The 15,367-nt window shown below is 45.3% G+C and overlaps 1 protein-coding gene across 1 annotated transcript; it reads left to right on the top strand.

Moving 5' to 3' along the window:
- Window positions 1-7,012: 7,012 nt before the first annotated feature.
- Window positions 7,013-8,476, top strand: LOC138352601 (uncharacterized). The gene has a single exon (XM_069305092.1). The coding sequence runs from the start codon at window positions 7,013-7,015 to the stop codon at window positions 8,474-8,476; it is 1,464 nt and encodes a 487-aa protein (XP_069161193.1).
- The last annotated feature ends 6,891 nt before the right edge of the window (window positions 8,477-15,367 follow it).

The following is a 15,367-nucleotide window of genomic DNA, read 5'->3' as shown; positions in this document are numbered from 1 at the left end:
TGTTAGGTAATTCCTTACCCATGTTAGAGCTTTTCTGCTAACTCCCGCTTGCTTCTCCAGTTTGTATTGCAATCTCCCGAGAAGTACTGTATCAAGGGGGTGTTGATAGTCCCGAAAAAGGTAATCTGCCCATCCTTCTGTGTCTTGCCCAATTTTCGTTACATTATCATAGAACTCCAATACGTTTGTGTCTTATATTTTTGTTAACTCACCTAAATGCGTTACTTTATACATAAACACATCACTTCCTTAAAACCCCTTTTTAAATTTTGAGTAGGTCACTGCAATGATTATTCTGTCATTTTTTCCAGTTACATTCAGATTTACCAATGTACATTCACACACGTGTGAGTGTGAAATGAGACATATTCAATAATTGATAAGCACATCATAATTTCAATTTTTTTTTGTTATTCCTAACTGTGAATTTCGGTGCTCATATGTAGGTTTCCAGTTATATATACAGGAATAATTCCTCCACCATTATCAGCCTTGTCACTGTTACCACCACCATTATCACCTCATCACTGTGTTACTCCCACCATTATCAGCCTCATTGCTGTGTTACCGCCACCATTATCAGCCTTATCACTGTTACCACCACCATTATCAGCCTCATCACTCTGTTACCACCACCATTATCAGCCTCGTCACTGTGTTACCACCACCATTATCAGCCTCATCACTGTGTTACCTCCACCATTATCACCTCATCACTGTGTTACCACCACCATTATCAGCCTCATCACTGTTACCCCCACCATTATCAGCCTCATCACTGTGTTACCTCCACCATTATCACCTCCTCACTGTGTTACTCCCACCATTATCTGCCTCATCACTATTACCACCACCATTATCAGCCTCGTCACTGTGTTACCACCACCATTATCACCTCATCACTTTGTTACCATCACCATTATCACCTCATCACTGTGTTACCTCCACCATTATCACCTCATCACTTTGTTACCATCACCATTATCATCCTCATCACTGTGTTACCCCCACCATTATCAGCCTCGTCACTGTGTTACCACCACCATTATCACCTCATCACTGTGTTACCTCCACCATTATCAGCCTCATCACTGTGTTACCTCCACCATTATCAGCCTCGTCACTGTGTTACCACCACCATTATCAGCCTCATCACTGTGTTACCTCCACCATTATCAGCCTCGTCACTGTGTTACCTCCACCATTATCAGCCTCATCACTGTGTTACCTCCACCATTATCAGCCTCGTCACTGTGTTACCACCACCATTATCACCTCATCACTGTGTTACCTCCACCATTATCAGCCTCATCACTGTGTTACCTCCACCATTATCAGCCTCATCACTGTGTTACCTCCACCATTATCAGCCTCATCACTGTGTTACCATCACCATTATCAGCCTCATCACTGTTACCGCCACCATTATCACCTCATCACTGTGTTACCACCACCATTATCAGCCTCATCACTGTGTTACCTCCACCATTATCACCTCATCACTGTGTTACCTCCACCATTATCAGCCTCATCACTGTGTTTCCTCCACCATTATCAGCCTCATCACTGTGTTACCCCCACCATTATCAGCCTCGTCACTGTGTTACCTCCACCATTATCAGCCTCATCACTATGTTACCTCCACCATTATCAGCCTCGTCACTGTGTTACCTCCACCATTATCAGCCTCATCACTGTGTTAGCCCCACCATTATCAGCCTCACCACTGTGTTACCTCCACCATTATCAGCCTCACCACTGTGTTACCTCCACCATTATCAGCCTCGTCGCTCACACCTGACCATTCGCTTTAACCATGAATTATATTCAAGTTTTTATAGGTTACATCTGGTACATTTTGTGCTCACCAATTTACGTAAATATGTTAGATTCCATGTATCACTGGCATTATATATGTTTCGCTTTGAGAATAACATTACATTTTTAATGATTAAACTTACAAGAATATCATCAATGTCTTTTAGTCAATGATAAGTTTGCTCTGATTTATTACACAACTTACACAGCTGTATTTGTAACATTTTCAATTTAGGTTGTGTACAAATTTTAAAAACGTTTAATTCCGGGAAACCAAATGACAAGAAATTTATATTCCAGCAATTAGTCATATTACACACAGTTTTGAATTCGCTACAAACTCACAGATCCTTCCCCACTGACAGCCAGCGGCACACTGAGACTCACGTGGACCATCACATGTTGTGGCGGGGAGAGAGGGGGCGGAGCCTGCTGACGTCATCAACAATGTCACACTACCTTCCCCTTCCACCCATACCGTCACACCACCTTCCCCGCCCACCAGCACCGTCACACCACCTTCCCCGCCCACCAGCACTGTCACACCACCTTCCCCGCCCACCAGCACCGTCACACCACCTTCCTCGCCCACCAGCACCGTCACACCACCTTCCGCGCCCACCAGCACCGTCACACCACCTTCCTCGCCCACCTGCACCGTCACACCACCTTCCCCGCCCACCAGCACCGTCACACCACCTTCCCCGCCCACCAGCACCGTCACACCACCTTCCCCGCCCACCAGCACCGTCACACCACCTTCCCCGCCCACCTGCACCGTCACACCACCTTCCCCGCCCACCTGCACCGTCACACCACCTTCCCCGCCCACCTGCACCGTCACACCACCTTCCCCGTCCACCTTCCCCGCCCACCAGCACCGTCACACCACCTTCCCCGCCCACCAGCACCGTCACACCACCTTCCCCGCCCACCTGCACCGTCACACCACCTTCCCCGCCCACCTGCACCGTCACACCACCTTCCCCGCCCACCTGCACCGTCACACCACCTTCCCCGCCCACCAGCACCGTCACACCACCTTCCCCGTCCACCTGCACCGTCACACCACCTTCCCCGCCCACCTGCACCGTCACACCACCTTCCCCGCCCACCTGCACCGTCACACCACCTTCCCCGCCCACCAGCACCGTCACACCACCTTCCCCGCCCACCTTCCCCGCCCTCCTGCACCGTCACACCACCTTCCCCGCCCACCAGCACCGTCACACCACCTTCCCCGTCCACCTGCACCGTCACACCACCTTCCCCGCCCACCTGCACCGTCACACCACCTTCCCCGTCCACCTTCCCCGCCCACCAGCACCGTCACACCACCTTCCCCGCCCACCTGCACCGTCACACCACCTTCCCCGCCCACCTGCACCGTCACACCACCTTCCCCGCCCACCAGCACCGTCACACCACCTTCCCCGCCCACCTTCCCCGCCCACCTGCACCGTCACACCACCTTCCCCGCCCACCAGCACCGTCACACCACCTTCCCCGTCCACCTGCACCGTCACACCACCTTCCCCGCCCACCAGCACCGTCACACCACCTTCCCCGTCCACCTGCACCGTCACACCACCTTCCCCGCCCACCAGCACCGTCACACCACCTTCCCCGCCCACCTGCACCGTCACACCACCTTCCCCGCCCACCTTCCCCGCCCACCAGCACCGTCACACCACCTTCCCCGTCCACCTTCCCCGCCCACCAGCACCGTCACACCACCTTCCCCGCCCACCTGCACCGTCGCACCACCTTCCCCGCCCACCAGCACCGTCACACCACCTTCCCCGCCCACCAGCACCGTCACACCACCTTCCCCGCCCACCAGCACCATCACACCACCTTCCCCGTCCACCTTCCCCGCCCACCAGCACCGTCACACCACCTTCCCCGCCCACCTGCACCGTCACACCACCTTCCCCGCCCACCAGCACCGTCACACCACCTTCCCCGCCCACCAGCACCGTCACACCACCTTCCCCGCCCACCAGCACCATCACACCACCTTCCCCGCCCACCAGTACCGTCACACCACCTTCCCCGCCCACCAGCACCGTCACACCACCTTCCCCGCCCACCTGCACCGTCACACCACCTTCCCCGCCCACCAGCACCGTCACACCACCTTCCCCGCCCACCAGCACCGTCACACCACCTTCCCCGCCCACCAGCACCGTCACACCACCTTCCCCGCCCACCTGCACCGTCACACCACCTTCCCCGCCCACCTGCACCGTCACACCATCTTCCCCGTCCACCAGCACCGTCACACCACCTTCCCCGCCCACCTACACCGTCACACCACCTTCCCCGCCCACCTTCCCCGCCCACCTTCCCCGCCCACCTGCACCGTCACACCACCTTCCCCGCCCACCAGCACCGTCACACCACCTTCCCTGCCCACCAGCACCGTCACACCACCTTCCCCGCCCACCAGCACCGTCACACCACCTTCCCCGCCCACCAGCACCGTCACACCACCTTCCCCGTCCACCTTCCCCGCCCACCAGCACCGTCACACCACCTTCCCCGCCCACCTGCACCGTCACACCACCTTCCCCGCCCACCAGCACCATCACACCACCTTCCCCGCCCACCAGCACCGTCACACCACCTTCCCCGCCCACCAGCACCGTCACACCACCTTCCCCGCCCACCAGCACCGTCACACCACCTTCCCCGCCCACCTGCACCGTCACACCACCTTCCCCGTCCACCAGCACCGTCACACCACCTTCCCCGCCCACCTCCACCGTCACACCATCTTCCCCGTCCACCAACACCGTCACACCACCTTCCCCGCCCACCAGCACCGTCACACCACCTTCCCCGCCCACCTGCACCGTCACACCACCTTCCCCGTCCACCAGTACCGTCACACCACCTTCCCCGCCCACCAGCACCGTCACACCACCTTCCCCGCCCACCAGCACCGTCACACCACCTTCCCCGTCCACCAGTACCGTCACACCACCTTCCCCGCCCACCTGCACCGTCACACCACCTTCCCCGTCCACCAGCACCGTCACACCACCTTCCCCGCCCACAGCACCGTCACACCACCTTCCCTGCCCACAGCACCGTCACACCACCTTCCCCGCCAACCTGCACCGTCACACCACCTTCCCCGTCCACCAGTACCGTCACACCACCTTCCCCGTCCACCTTCCCCCCCCACCAGCACCGTCACACCACCTTCCCCGCCCAGCAGCACCGTTACAACTTGTATACCATGCAAAGTGATGGAGAAGATCGAGAGAAAAAATCTAGTAACACATCTGGAGAGAAGGGACTTCGTGACAAATCGACAACATGGTTTCAGGGAGGGTAAATCTTGCCTTACAGGCTTAATAGAATTCTACGATCAGGTGACAAAGATTAAGCAAGAAAGAGAAGGCTGGACAGACTGCATTTTTTTGGACTGTCAGAAAGCCTTTGATACAGTCCCCCATAAGAGGCTGGTACATAAGCTGGAGAGACAGGCAGGAGTAAAGTGCTAAAGTGGATAACGGAATACCTAAGCAATAGGAAACAAAGAGTTTCAGTGAGGGGTGAGACCTCAGATTGGCGTGAAGTCACCAGTGGAGTCCCACAGGGCTCTGCACTCGGTCCTATCCTGTTTCTGATATACGTAAACGATCTCCTGGAGGGTATAGACTCATTCATCTCAATGTTTGCTGACGATGCCAAAATTATGAGATGGATTAAGACAGAGGAAGACTGCTTGAGGCTTCAAGAAGACCTAGACAAACTAAAGGAATGGTTGAACAAATGGTTGTTAGAGTTTAATCCAAGCAAATGTAATGTAATGAAGATAGGTGTAGGGAGCAGGAGGCCAGTTACAAGGTATTATTTGGGAGATGAAATTCTTCAAGAGTCAGAGAGAGGGAAAGACCTGGGGGTTGATATCACGCCAGACCTGTCCCCTGTAGCCCATATCAAGAGGATAACATCAGCAGCATACGCCAGGTTGGCTAACATAAGAACGGCATTTAGACACTTGTGCAAGGAATCATTGAGAACGTTGTATACCACCTATGTCAGACCAATCCTGGAGTATGCAGCCCCAGCATGGAGTCCATATCTAGTCAAGCATAAGACCAAACTGGAAAAAGTTCAAAGGTTTGCCACCAGACTAGTACGCGGGCTGAGAGGTATCAGCTACGAGGAGAGACTACGGGAATTAAACCTCAAGTCGCTAGAATACAGAAGAGTTAGTGGGGGATATGATCACCACTTACAAGATTCTCAGAGGAATTTGACAGGGTAGATAAAGACAGGCTATTTAACACAAGGGGCACACGCACTAGGGGACACAGGTGGAAACTGAGTGCCCAACTGAGCCACAGAGATATTAGAAAGATTTTTTTTAGTGTCAGAGTAGTTGACAAATGGAATGCATTAGGCAGTAATGTGGTGGAGGCTGACTCCGTACACAGTTTCAAGTGTAGATATGATAGAGCCCAGTAGGCTCAGGAACCTGTACATCAATTGATTGACAGTTAAGAGGCGGGACCAAAGAGCCAGAGCTCAACCCCCGCAAGCACAAATAGGTGAGTACACTACCTTCTCCACCCACACACCCCGTCACACAACCTTCCCCTCCCCAGCACCGTCACACCACCTTCCCCTCCCCAGCACCGTCACACTACCTTCTCTACTACATTACATGGTGTGAAGCCAGTATCATTAGCTTCAAGGATCATGAAGAGTCGTGTGCAGTTAAACAAACATTAAAATTTTACCCTGAAGGTCATAAAATAAAGTTAAAAAATTACGGTCGTGCTTATGGGCCTTCACATACTACATATATTATGATTTCGAATGCTTGTTGGACCCCTCCAATCCTCAAGGTATGATTGAGAAGCGTCACAAAGCTGTAGCATACGCTTATATCATCATCAACAGGGAATTGGAAGTGATAGATAAATTAACGTATATGGGGGATGACCCTGTGAATCATTTCATAGATACTTTGGAGAAGTCATGGAAGAGAATTAAATCTACCGTGCCTAAATACAAAATATCTATGACACATGCACATTAGCAAGCTTACAGACGGTAAACCACATGTGAAATGTGCTATAGACCATTCAAATCAGCTAAAGACGCGTACTGTCATCATGATCATGATATTGAATTTGATAATTATCTACCTGGCTATTGCCGTAGGTGCAACATGTTATGCAGAAATTCTTATAAATATTTGTACACTTTCTCTCACAATGCTGCCTATGACCTCGGGGTAATTTTAAATGAATTGTCTAACCTCCCCAACCGTACAATTGATATTGCCTCCAAAGATGGATTTAAGTTCATGAAAGTGGATATCGGAAAACTTTGGTTTATGGATAGTCTGGCTTTGCTAAATGGTGAGCTGCAAAAATTACCTAAAGAACATATCAAGGAAGGTAAACCTACCACCTACACCTCAGTTATGCAAGATGACGTCCCTGTAGCCGCCCACCATTTATTAAAGACAGGCAAACAAGTATTCTGCTATGACTACATTTCATCTTTGGAAAAATTAGATGAACCGGCTCTTCCTCCTCCAGAAGCCTTCTATAATAGTTTAAAGCATGAGGCGATAAGCGAGAACGATTATAAACAGGCTAAAGACGTCTTTAGATTAGTGGAATGCAAGACCATTGGGGATTACTTGAAGGTCTATTTGAAAGTAGATACTGGACTATTGTGTGATGTGTTTACCGTATGGCGCAAGACCATGCTTGAGCTGTACAAGTTATACATTACACACTATGTCTCGTTATCTAGTTTCGTGTGGGACGCTTTCTTGTTTAAGAGTCAAGTTGTCTTGGACTCTATTTCTGATCCCCATTTGTACGATGTATTGCGCAGAAATCTAAGAAGCGGATTTACCTCTGTTGTACGGCAACACACGAGTGTAGAAAATGAGCATACAGGTGCTGATCCTTCTAGCACTGATAAATATATTTTACATTTGGATTGTAATGGGTTATACGCCACCTGTATGACAGAACTGCTTTCTCAAGGCGGAATCCGTAAATTATCTGCTGCCGAACTCGATGATTGGCTCCAACAGGGATTGGAAAATATTGCATGTGATGGGAATAAGGGGTATTGGGTCATGTGTGATACTAAGCATGTCACACCTGAGGTGGCTCGATACGCCGATGATTTACCCTTAACCCTGTCACACACCAATATTTCTACTGATCTGTCCGATTACTGCAAACACATTTTAAATACCGAAGCTCGCAAACTCCCCAAGAAAAACAATAAATTAATTGCCTCTCATCTTCCCCAAAAAGATTATTTAGTCAGTTTGGATTTGCTTCAGGTGCTGATGAAATTGGGATTGGAAGTTGCTAAGGTAAATGCAGTTTACGAATTCCAACAAACCAAGTACCTTAAGGAATTTGTTGAAACAAATGCTCGTGAACGTTTGAATACATCTTGCGCCATTAAGGGCAAAGCTTTCCAGCTGGTATCGAATGTAATTTACGGCAAAAGTGTAACAAATGTGAGCAAATATTGTGATCAGCATTATTTAGTCACATCTCGAGACAAGTTCCAAAAACTTGCACGTAATTCGTTCTTCAAACGATGTATTTTGTTAAGTGAAGACAGTCATTTGCACAGTCAAAAAACAATCTCTTAAGTCAATACACCGACGTATCTGGGCTTCCATATCCTGCAAATATCAAAAAGGATCCTGTATGATTTTTGGTACAACACCGTCAAAGTTCATTATGGAGACAAAGCTAGATTGCTGTATATGGACACTGATTCGTATTTAATTGAATTGACCTGCCCAAATGCTTTTGAGGAATTAAGTAAACAGCCTTTGTCTCAGCATATGGATTTCAGAAATTTCCCTCCTGAATATCGCTATTTTGATGACTCTCGCAAAGGTCATTTGGGTTTGCTAAAATCGGAAGTTGGAGCCAAAATCATTAAGAAGCTCATCGCATTAAAACCCAAAATGTACTCAATTCTTACTCAAGATCAGGTTCGGATCTGTCGTTGCATACGAATTCCCACTTACTATCAGTCTAAACTTACTCATTCGGCTTTCCAAAGTGTTTTAGAGTTAAATATTGGGAAGCAATTCCAATCCAGATCTATTAGGAATGTTTACCTGTCTCACTACAAAACGTGGATTATCCGCTTTTCACGATAGGTATGTACTGAGCCCGACAGAATCCTTGGCATATGGGCACCCCGATATACCTCAAGCAGAAATTCATGAAGAAGAGAATAAAGAGAACATGTGTGTCCACATAGACATGAGGTTCTCAGCACATACCAGCAGACCACATAGGAGCGGTGTGAGCTCTTTGACAGCTCATGCAACTGTGGCGTGGGCCACCCTCCTCTCTCCCTCCCTCACCTTGCTTTGCGGGCCTGGGTGGGGCGGCTCACTTCTGTGAAGTTTGACACATAACCGAGGGCAGGTCGTGGGTGTTTGAAAGGGGGTAAGCTGTTCAATCTTACCTCCGTAGGGAGAGTGAGGAGGTCGTCAACAACACAGCACGCAGAACTTAAACAATAGGTCACGCTGGGCGAATATCCTATTACCGCAACAGTGCGGATGACGTCCATCAAACTTAAACGTTTCAAAGTCTACAAGGGGAGTCTAGGAAATGTTCACCCCGCCAGGGTTATCCCACCACTGGTGTTTACGTTAAGGACTGACATTGCTACTATTAGTAGCGGACCACACCTGTCATCATCAATCACTTCTCAATTGACTGGGTTCGTTTCCTCCACCCACAAACGGGGCGTTAGTTCACTGCGAGTCTTCATTCGCTACACACCATACCGCTCCACATCATGGAAAGACGAACTTTAACAGTCTGCATGAAATGCAGGGTGTTCTATATACCGTCACCAAATCAATGCTGTCGTCTAGAATGTGAGAGCTGTGCAAAACCGCCCCTAGGCTATTACGTCATCAAATGCAATTGTTGTCAGAAGATTTTCTGTGATAACCATGAGGGTTATTCTTATTTATTATTCCACAGTTCATTTCTTGCAACCACAGGTGAAATATCATGTGTAAACTATTCTCTCTTATAGTGTTAGAATATTTACTTACCCGGATTATTACATTTCACACACTTAAATATGTTTCTTTTTTTCAATTTCAGTTTACAAAATGGTGAAGTGTCCATACTGTACAACACCAACCCCTCGAGGTGGGCTGCGTCTGAATGAAACTTCGCATAAACGTACGCTTAAAATATATATACTTCTCTTACCTGTAATACATTTTCATCATCAACCACTTGCAAGCAAACACCTGCATAATAATATTTTCCCAATACACCCGTGCTGAATATCATTGTTTCCATTTCAGGTTATAATCCCTACCTCAATCGACGGAGGCGACAGACAGACGTTATCGAGTCATTATCCCATCCGCTCAACTCTCTGCTAAGGATAGCTAATGTCACTCATGACCAACCGCCAGCCCTTCAATGAGGGCAACCGATGGAGGGTTGCATGACATTATCCCGCCCAGTTAACACAACGTTAAGGACTCATAGCCACACACCTGCTCAGCCCCAACACCCGAACATAAGAATATAAGAACATAAGAACAAAGGTAACTGCAGAAGGCCTATTGGCCCATACGAGGCAGCTCCTATCTATAACCACCCAATCCCACTCATATACTTGTCCAACCCGCGCTTGAAACAATCGAGGGACCCCACCTCCACCACGTTACGCGGCAATTGGTTCTACAAATCAACAACCCTGTTACTGAACCAGTATTTACCCAAGTCTTTCCTATATCTAAACTTATCCAATTTATACCCATTGTTTCGTGTTCTGTCTTGTGTTGATATTTTTAATACCCTATTAATATCCCCCCTGTTATGTCCATTCATCCACTTGTAAACCTCTATCATGTCGCCCCTAACTCTTCACCTTTCCAGTGAATGCAACTTAAGCTTTGTTAATCTTTCTTCATATGAAAGATTTCTAATTTGGGGAATTAACTTAGTCATCCTACGTTGGACACGTTCAAGTGAATTTATATCCATTCTACAATACGGCGACCAAAACTGAACTGCATAATCTAAATGGGGCCTAACTAGAGCAAGATATAGCTTAAGAACCACACCAGGTGTCTTGTTACTAACGCTTCGATTAATAAATCCCAGTGTCCTATTCGCTTTATTACGAACATTCATGCATTGATCCTTTTGTTTTAAATTCTTACTTATCATAACTCCCAGATCCCTTTCGCAATCTCACCACCATCTAGCTCGTATCTTGTAACTCTATCATCATTACCTAGCCTCAGAACTTTACATTTATCAGCATTAAACTGCATTTGCCAATCCTTTGGTCATTTCAAAACCCTATCTAGATGAACTTGAAGTGATAGTGAGTCCTCCTCCGAATTAATTTCCTTACCGATTTTCGTATCATCGGCAAATTTGCAAATGTTGCTACTCAAACCTGAATCTAAATCATTTATATATATATTATAAACAACAGAGGTCCCAGGACAGAGCCCTGAGGTACTCCACTAACAACATTATCCCACTCTGACTTAACCCCATTTATACTAACTCTCTGTTTCCTTTGGAATAGCCATGCCCTAATCCAAGTTAATATAGCACCCCCAATACCATTTGACTTTGCTTGCTCTGCTATAAGAACTTCATAGTTTCTTTTTGCTTTCCTAATCTCTTTTTTAACATTTCTAACCAGTTGTATGAATTCCTGTTCTAAACTGACTTCCCCATTCTTAATCCTTTTGTACCAAGCTCTCATTTTACCTATAAGGTTCTTTAAATTATTTGTTATCCACTTTGGGTCATTAGTATTCGATCTATTCAATTTGTATGGTATACTACGTTCCTGTGCTTTGTTTAGAATATTCTTAAATAAGTTATATATTAAATCCACATCGAAATCCCCTTTTACGTCACCTATCGCTGGGTTCATGTCTCGCTCTAAGACCGGCCCACACCCCATACCCAAGACTTTCCAACCTATTTGACCCAAAAAAATTCTTAGGCTATTAAAATTAGCTTTTCGAAAATCTGGCACTTTAACAGAATTTTCTCCTACAGGTCTATTCCATTCTATGCTAAATCTGATTACTTTGTGATCACTGTTCCCTAGCTCACTCCCTATTTCGATGTCATTATTTTGCGTTTCCCTGTTAGTTAACACTAAATCTAAAATATTATTTTCCCGCGTTTGTTCCTTAATGTGTTGCGTAAGAAAGCAATCGTCAATTAATTCTTGAAAATCTTTTGCTTCACTATTCCCTGTTTTGTTCACCCAGTTTATTCCACTATAATTAAAGTCACCCATGACATAAATACTGTTAGATCTAGATGCTCTAGATATTTCATCCCATAGATGCTTTGCTTCCATTCTGTCTAAATTTGGTGGCCTATATATAACTCCTATTATAATATTATTTGCTTTTTCGTTTAATTCTATCCAAATTGTTTCTGTGTGTGGCTCAGTTTTGATTCCCTATTTGAGACTACATTTCAAATTGTCCCTAACATATATGGCTACTCCCCCTCCTCGTCTAATATATCTATCTGTGTGAAATAGTTTAAATCCATTTATCTGATATTCAGCTAATAGTTCTCTATTTTCTACATTCATCCACGTTTCGGTAAGTGCAATAATATCTATTTTTTCTGTGCAGACAAGAGCATTTAATTCATTAATTTTATTTCTTAGACCTCTACTGTTAGTGTAATAAATCCTAAGTGAATTGTTATTTTGAGGCCCTTCTCTTTCCCTGATCATTTTGCCAATTCTTTTCTCCCATGAACACATACTTTTATTACCTCCTTCCTCCAAATCAATTCCCATACCACTATCTACTAACAGTTTAAACGCAAACAAACACCTCTAACCACTGTTTCCAACGAGTTCTCAACAGCAACAACCCCAGCCCTCGATAGATGCACCCCATCACGAGCATACATTTCATTTCTTCCATAGAAGTGTTCCCAGATGTTTATGAAAGATATTGCATTTGATTTGCAATATCTTTCCAGCCGGCAATTGACACCAAGTGCCCTCGACATCCATTCATTTCCCACTCCCTTTCTTGGAAGAATGCCACATATGATCGGGATTCCTCCCTTGCTCCTAACTAATTCAATGGCTGTCCTGAATCTCTGTATTAGTTCCTCACTCCTAACTCGCCCAACATCATTACCCCCTGCACTAATACAAATAATGGGTTTGTTCCCATTTCCCGTCATAATATCATTCATGTTTCCAATTCCAGCTCCCGGATAGCAAACCCTTAATCTGTTCCCCCTATCTCTGGCACAAAACGTTCTGTCTAAATACCTCACCTGGGAATCTCCCACAACCAAAATTCGCTTCGGTACCTCCTTAACTTTCTGAGCAGCCTGAGGGGCCTGCGCTCCGCCGCTCCTCGCTGATTTCCTCACTGCAGGCGCACCACAGCACTCGTCCTCCAACACGGCAAATGAATTTGCTGTCCTTAGGGCGTCTGTAGGCGGCCTTGTCAAAGTCTTCTTAAGACCCCTGTCCTACACGACTCTCCACGATGAGGTCTCGTCAACACTGGTCTCCTTCGTTTCCTCCCGAAGTCTCAGCCGTCGTACCTCCTCCCGCAGGGAATCCATCTCTGCTCTCAGAGCTCCAACCAAACTCACCAAATCCTTCACTAATTCTTCCATTATTGCAATAATAATGTTACTCCAGAGCTCCAGCTAACACAATCTCTCACTGTGACAGCACCTGACTGACTGCTAATTATAAGTAAGTTAATACTGACTTATTTCAGTCTATTTCCAAAGCATATTAAATCCCATTAGACTGTTCCCTCACCTTCTTAATATATATATATATATATATATATATATATATATATATATATATATGTCGTACCTAGTAGCCAGAACGCACTTCTCAGCCTACTATGCAAGGCCCGATTTGCCTAATAAGCCAAGTTATCATGAATTAATTGTTTTTCGACTACCTAACCTACCTAACCTAACCTAACCTAACTTTTTTGGCTACCTAACCTAACCTAACCTATAAAGATAGGTTAGGTTAGGTTAGGTAGGGTTGGTTAGGTTCGGTCATATATCTACATTAATTTTAACTCCAATAAAAAAAAATTGCCCTCATACATAATGAAATGGGTAGCTTTATCATTTCAGAAGAAAAAAATTAGAGGAAATATATTAATTCAGGAAAACTTGGCTTATTAGGCAAATCGGGCCTTGCATAGTAGGCTGAGAAGTGCATTCTGGCTACTAGGTACGACATATATATATATATATATATATATATATATATATATATATATATATATATATATATATATATATATATATATATATATATATATATATATATATATATATATGTCGTACCTAATAGCCAGAACGCACTTCTCAGCCTACTATTCAAGGCCCGATTTGCCTAATAAGCCAAGTTTTCATGAATTAATGTTTTTTCGTCTACCTAACCTACCTAACCTAACCTAACCTAGCTTTTTTTGGCTACCTAACCTAACCTTAACTATAAATATAGGTTAGGTTAGGTTAGGTAGGGTTGGTTAGGTTCGGTCATATATCTACATTAATTTTAACTCCAATAAAAAAAAATTGACCTCATACATAGAGAAAAGGGTTGCTTTATCATTTCATAAGAAAAAAAATATAGTAAATATATTAATTCAGGAAAACTTGGCTTATTAGGCAAATCGGGCCTTGAATAGTAGGCTGAGAAGTGAGTTCTGGCTACTAGGTACGACATATATATATATATATATATATATATATATATATATATATATATATATATATATATATATATGTCGTACCTAGTAGCCAGAACTCACTTCTCAGCCTACTATGCAAGGCCCGATTTGCCTCATAAGCCAAGTTTTCAGGAATTAATATATTTTCTCAAATTTTTTTCTTATGAAATGATAAAGCTACACCATTTCATTATGTATGAGCTCAATTGTTTTTATTGCAGTTAAAATTAACGTAGTTATATGACCGAACCTAACCAACCCTACCTAACCTAACCTAACCTATCTTTATAGGTTAGGTTAGGTTAGGTAGCCGAAAAAGTTAGGTTAGGTTAGGTAGGTTAGGTAGTCGAAAAACAATTATTTCATGAAAACTTGGCTTATTAGGCAAATTGGGCCTTGAATAGTAGGCTGAGAAGTGCGTTCTGGCTACTAGGTACGACATATATATATATATATATATGAATGAAAACTCACACCCCAGAAGTGACTCGAACCCATACTCCCAGAAGCAACGCCCTGTAGGCGCCCTGTAGTTACCAGTTGCGTTGCTTCTGGGAGTATGGGTTCGAGTCACTTCTGGGGTGTGAGTTTTCATTCGCATATAGTCCTGGGGACCATTCAGGCTTGTTCGCATATATATATATATATATATATATATATATATATATATATATATATATATATATATATATATATATATATATATATATATATATATATATATATATATATATATATTCAGGTTGGTTAAATACC

This window comes from Procambarus clarkii, chromosome 54 (genome assembly GCF_040958095.1).
Source record: "Procambarus clarkii isolate CNS0578487 chromosome 54, FALCON_Pclarkii_2.0, whole genome shotgun sequence".
Taxonomy (NCBI): domain Eukaryota; kingdom Metazoa; phylum Arthropoda; class Malacostraca; order Decapoda; family Cambaridae; genus Procambarus; species Procambarus clarkii.
Note: the sequence above shows the minus strand (reverse complement) of the source record. Positions and strands in the feature narration are given on the sequence as shown.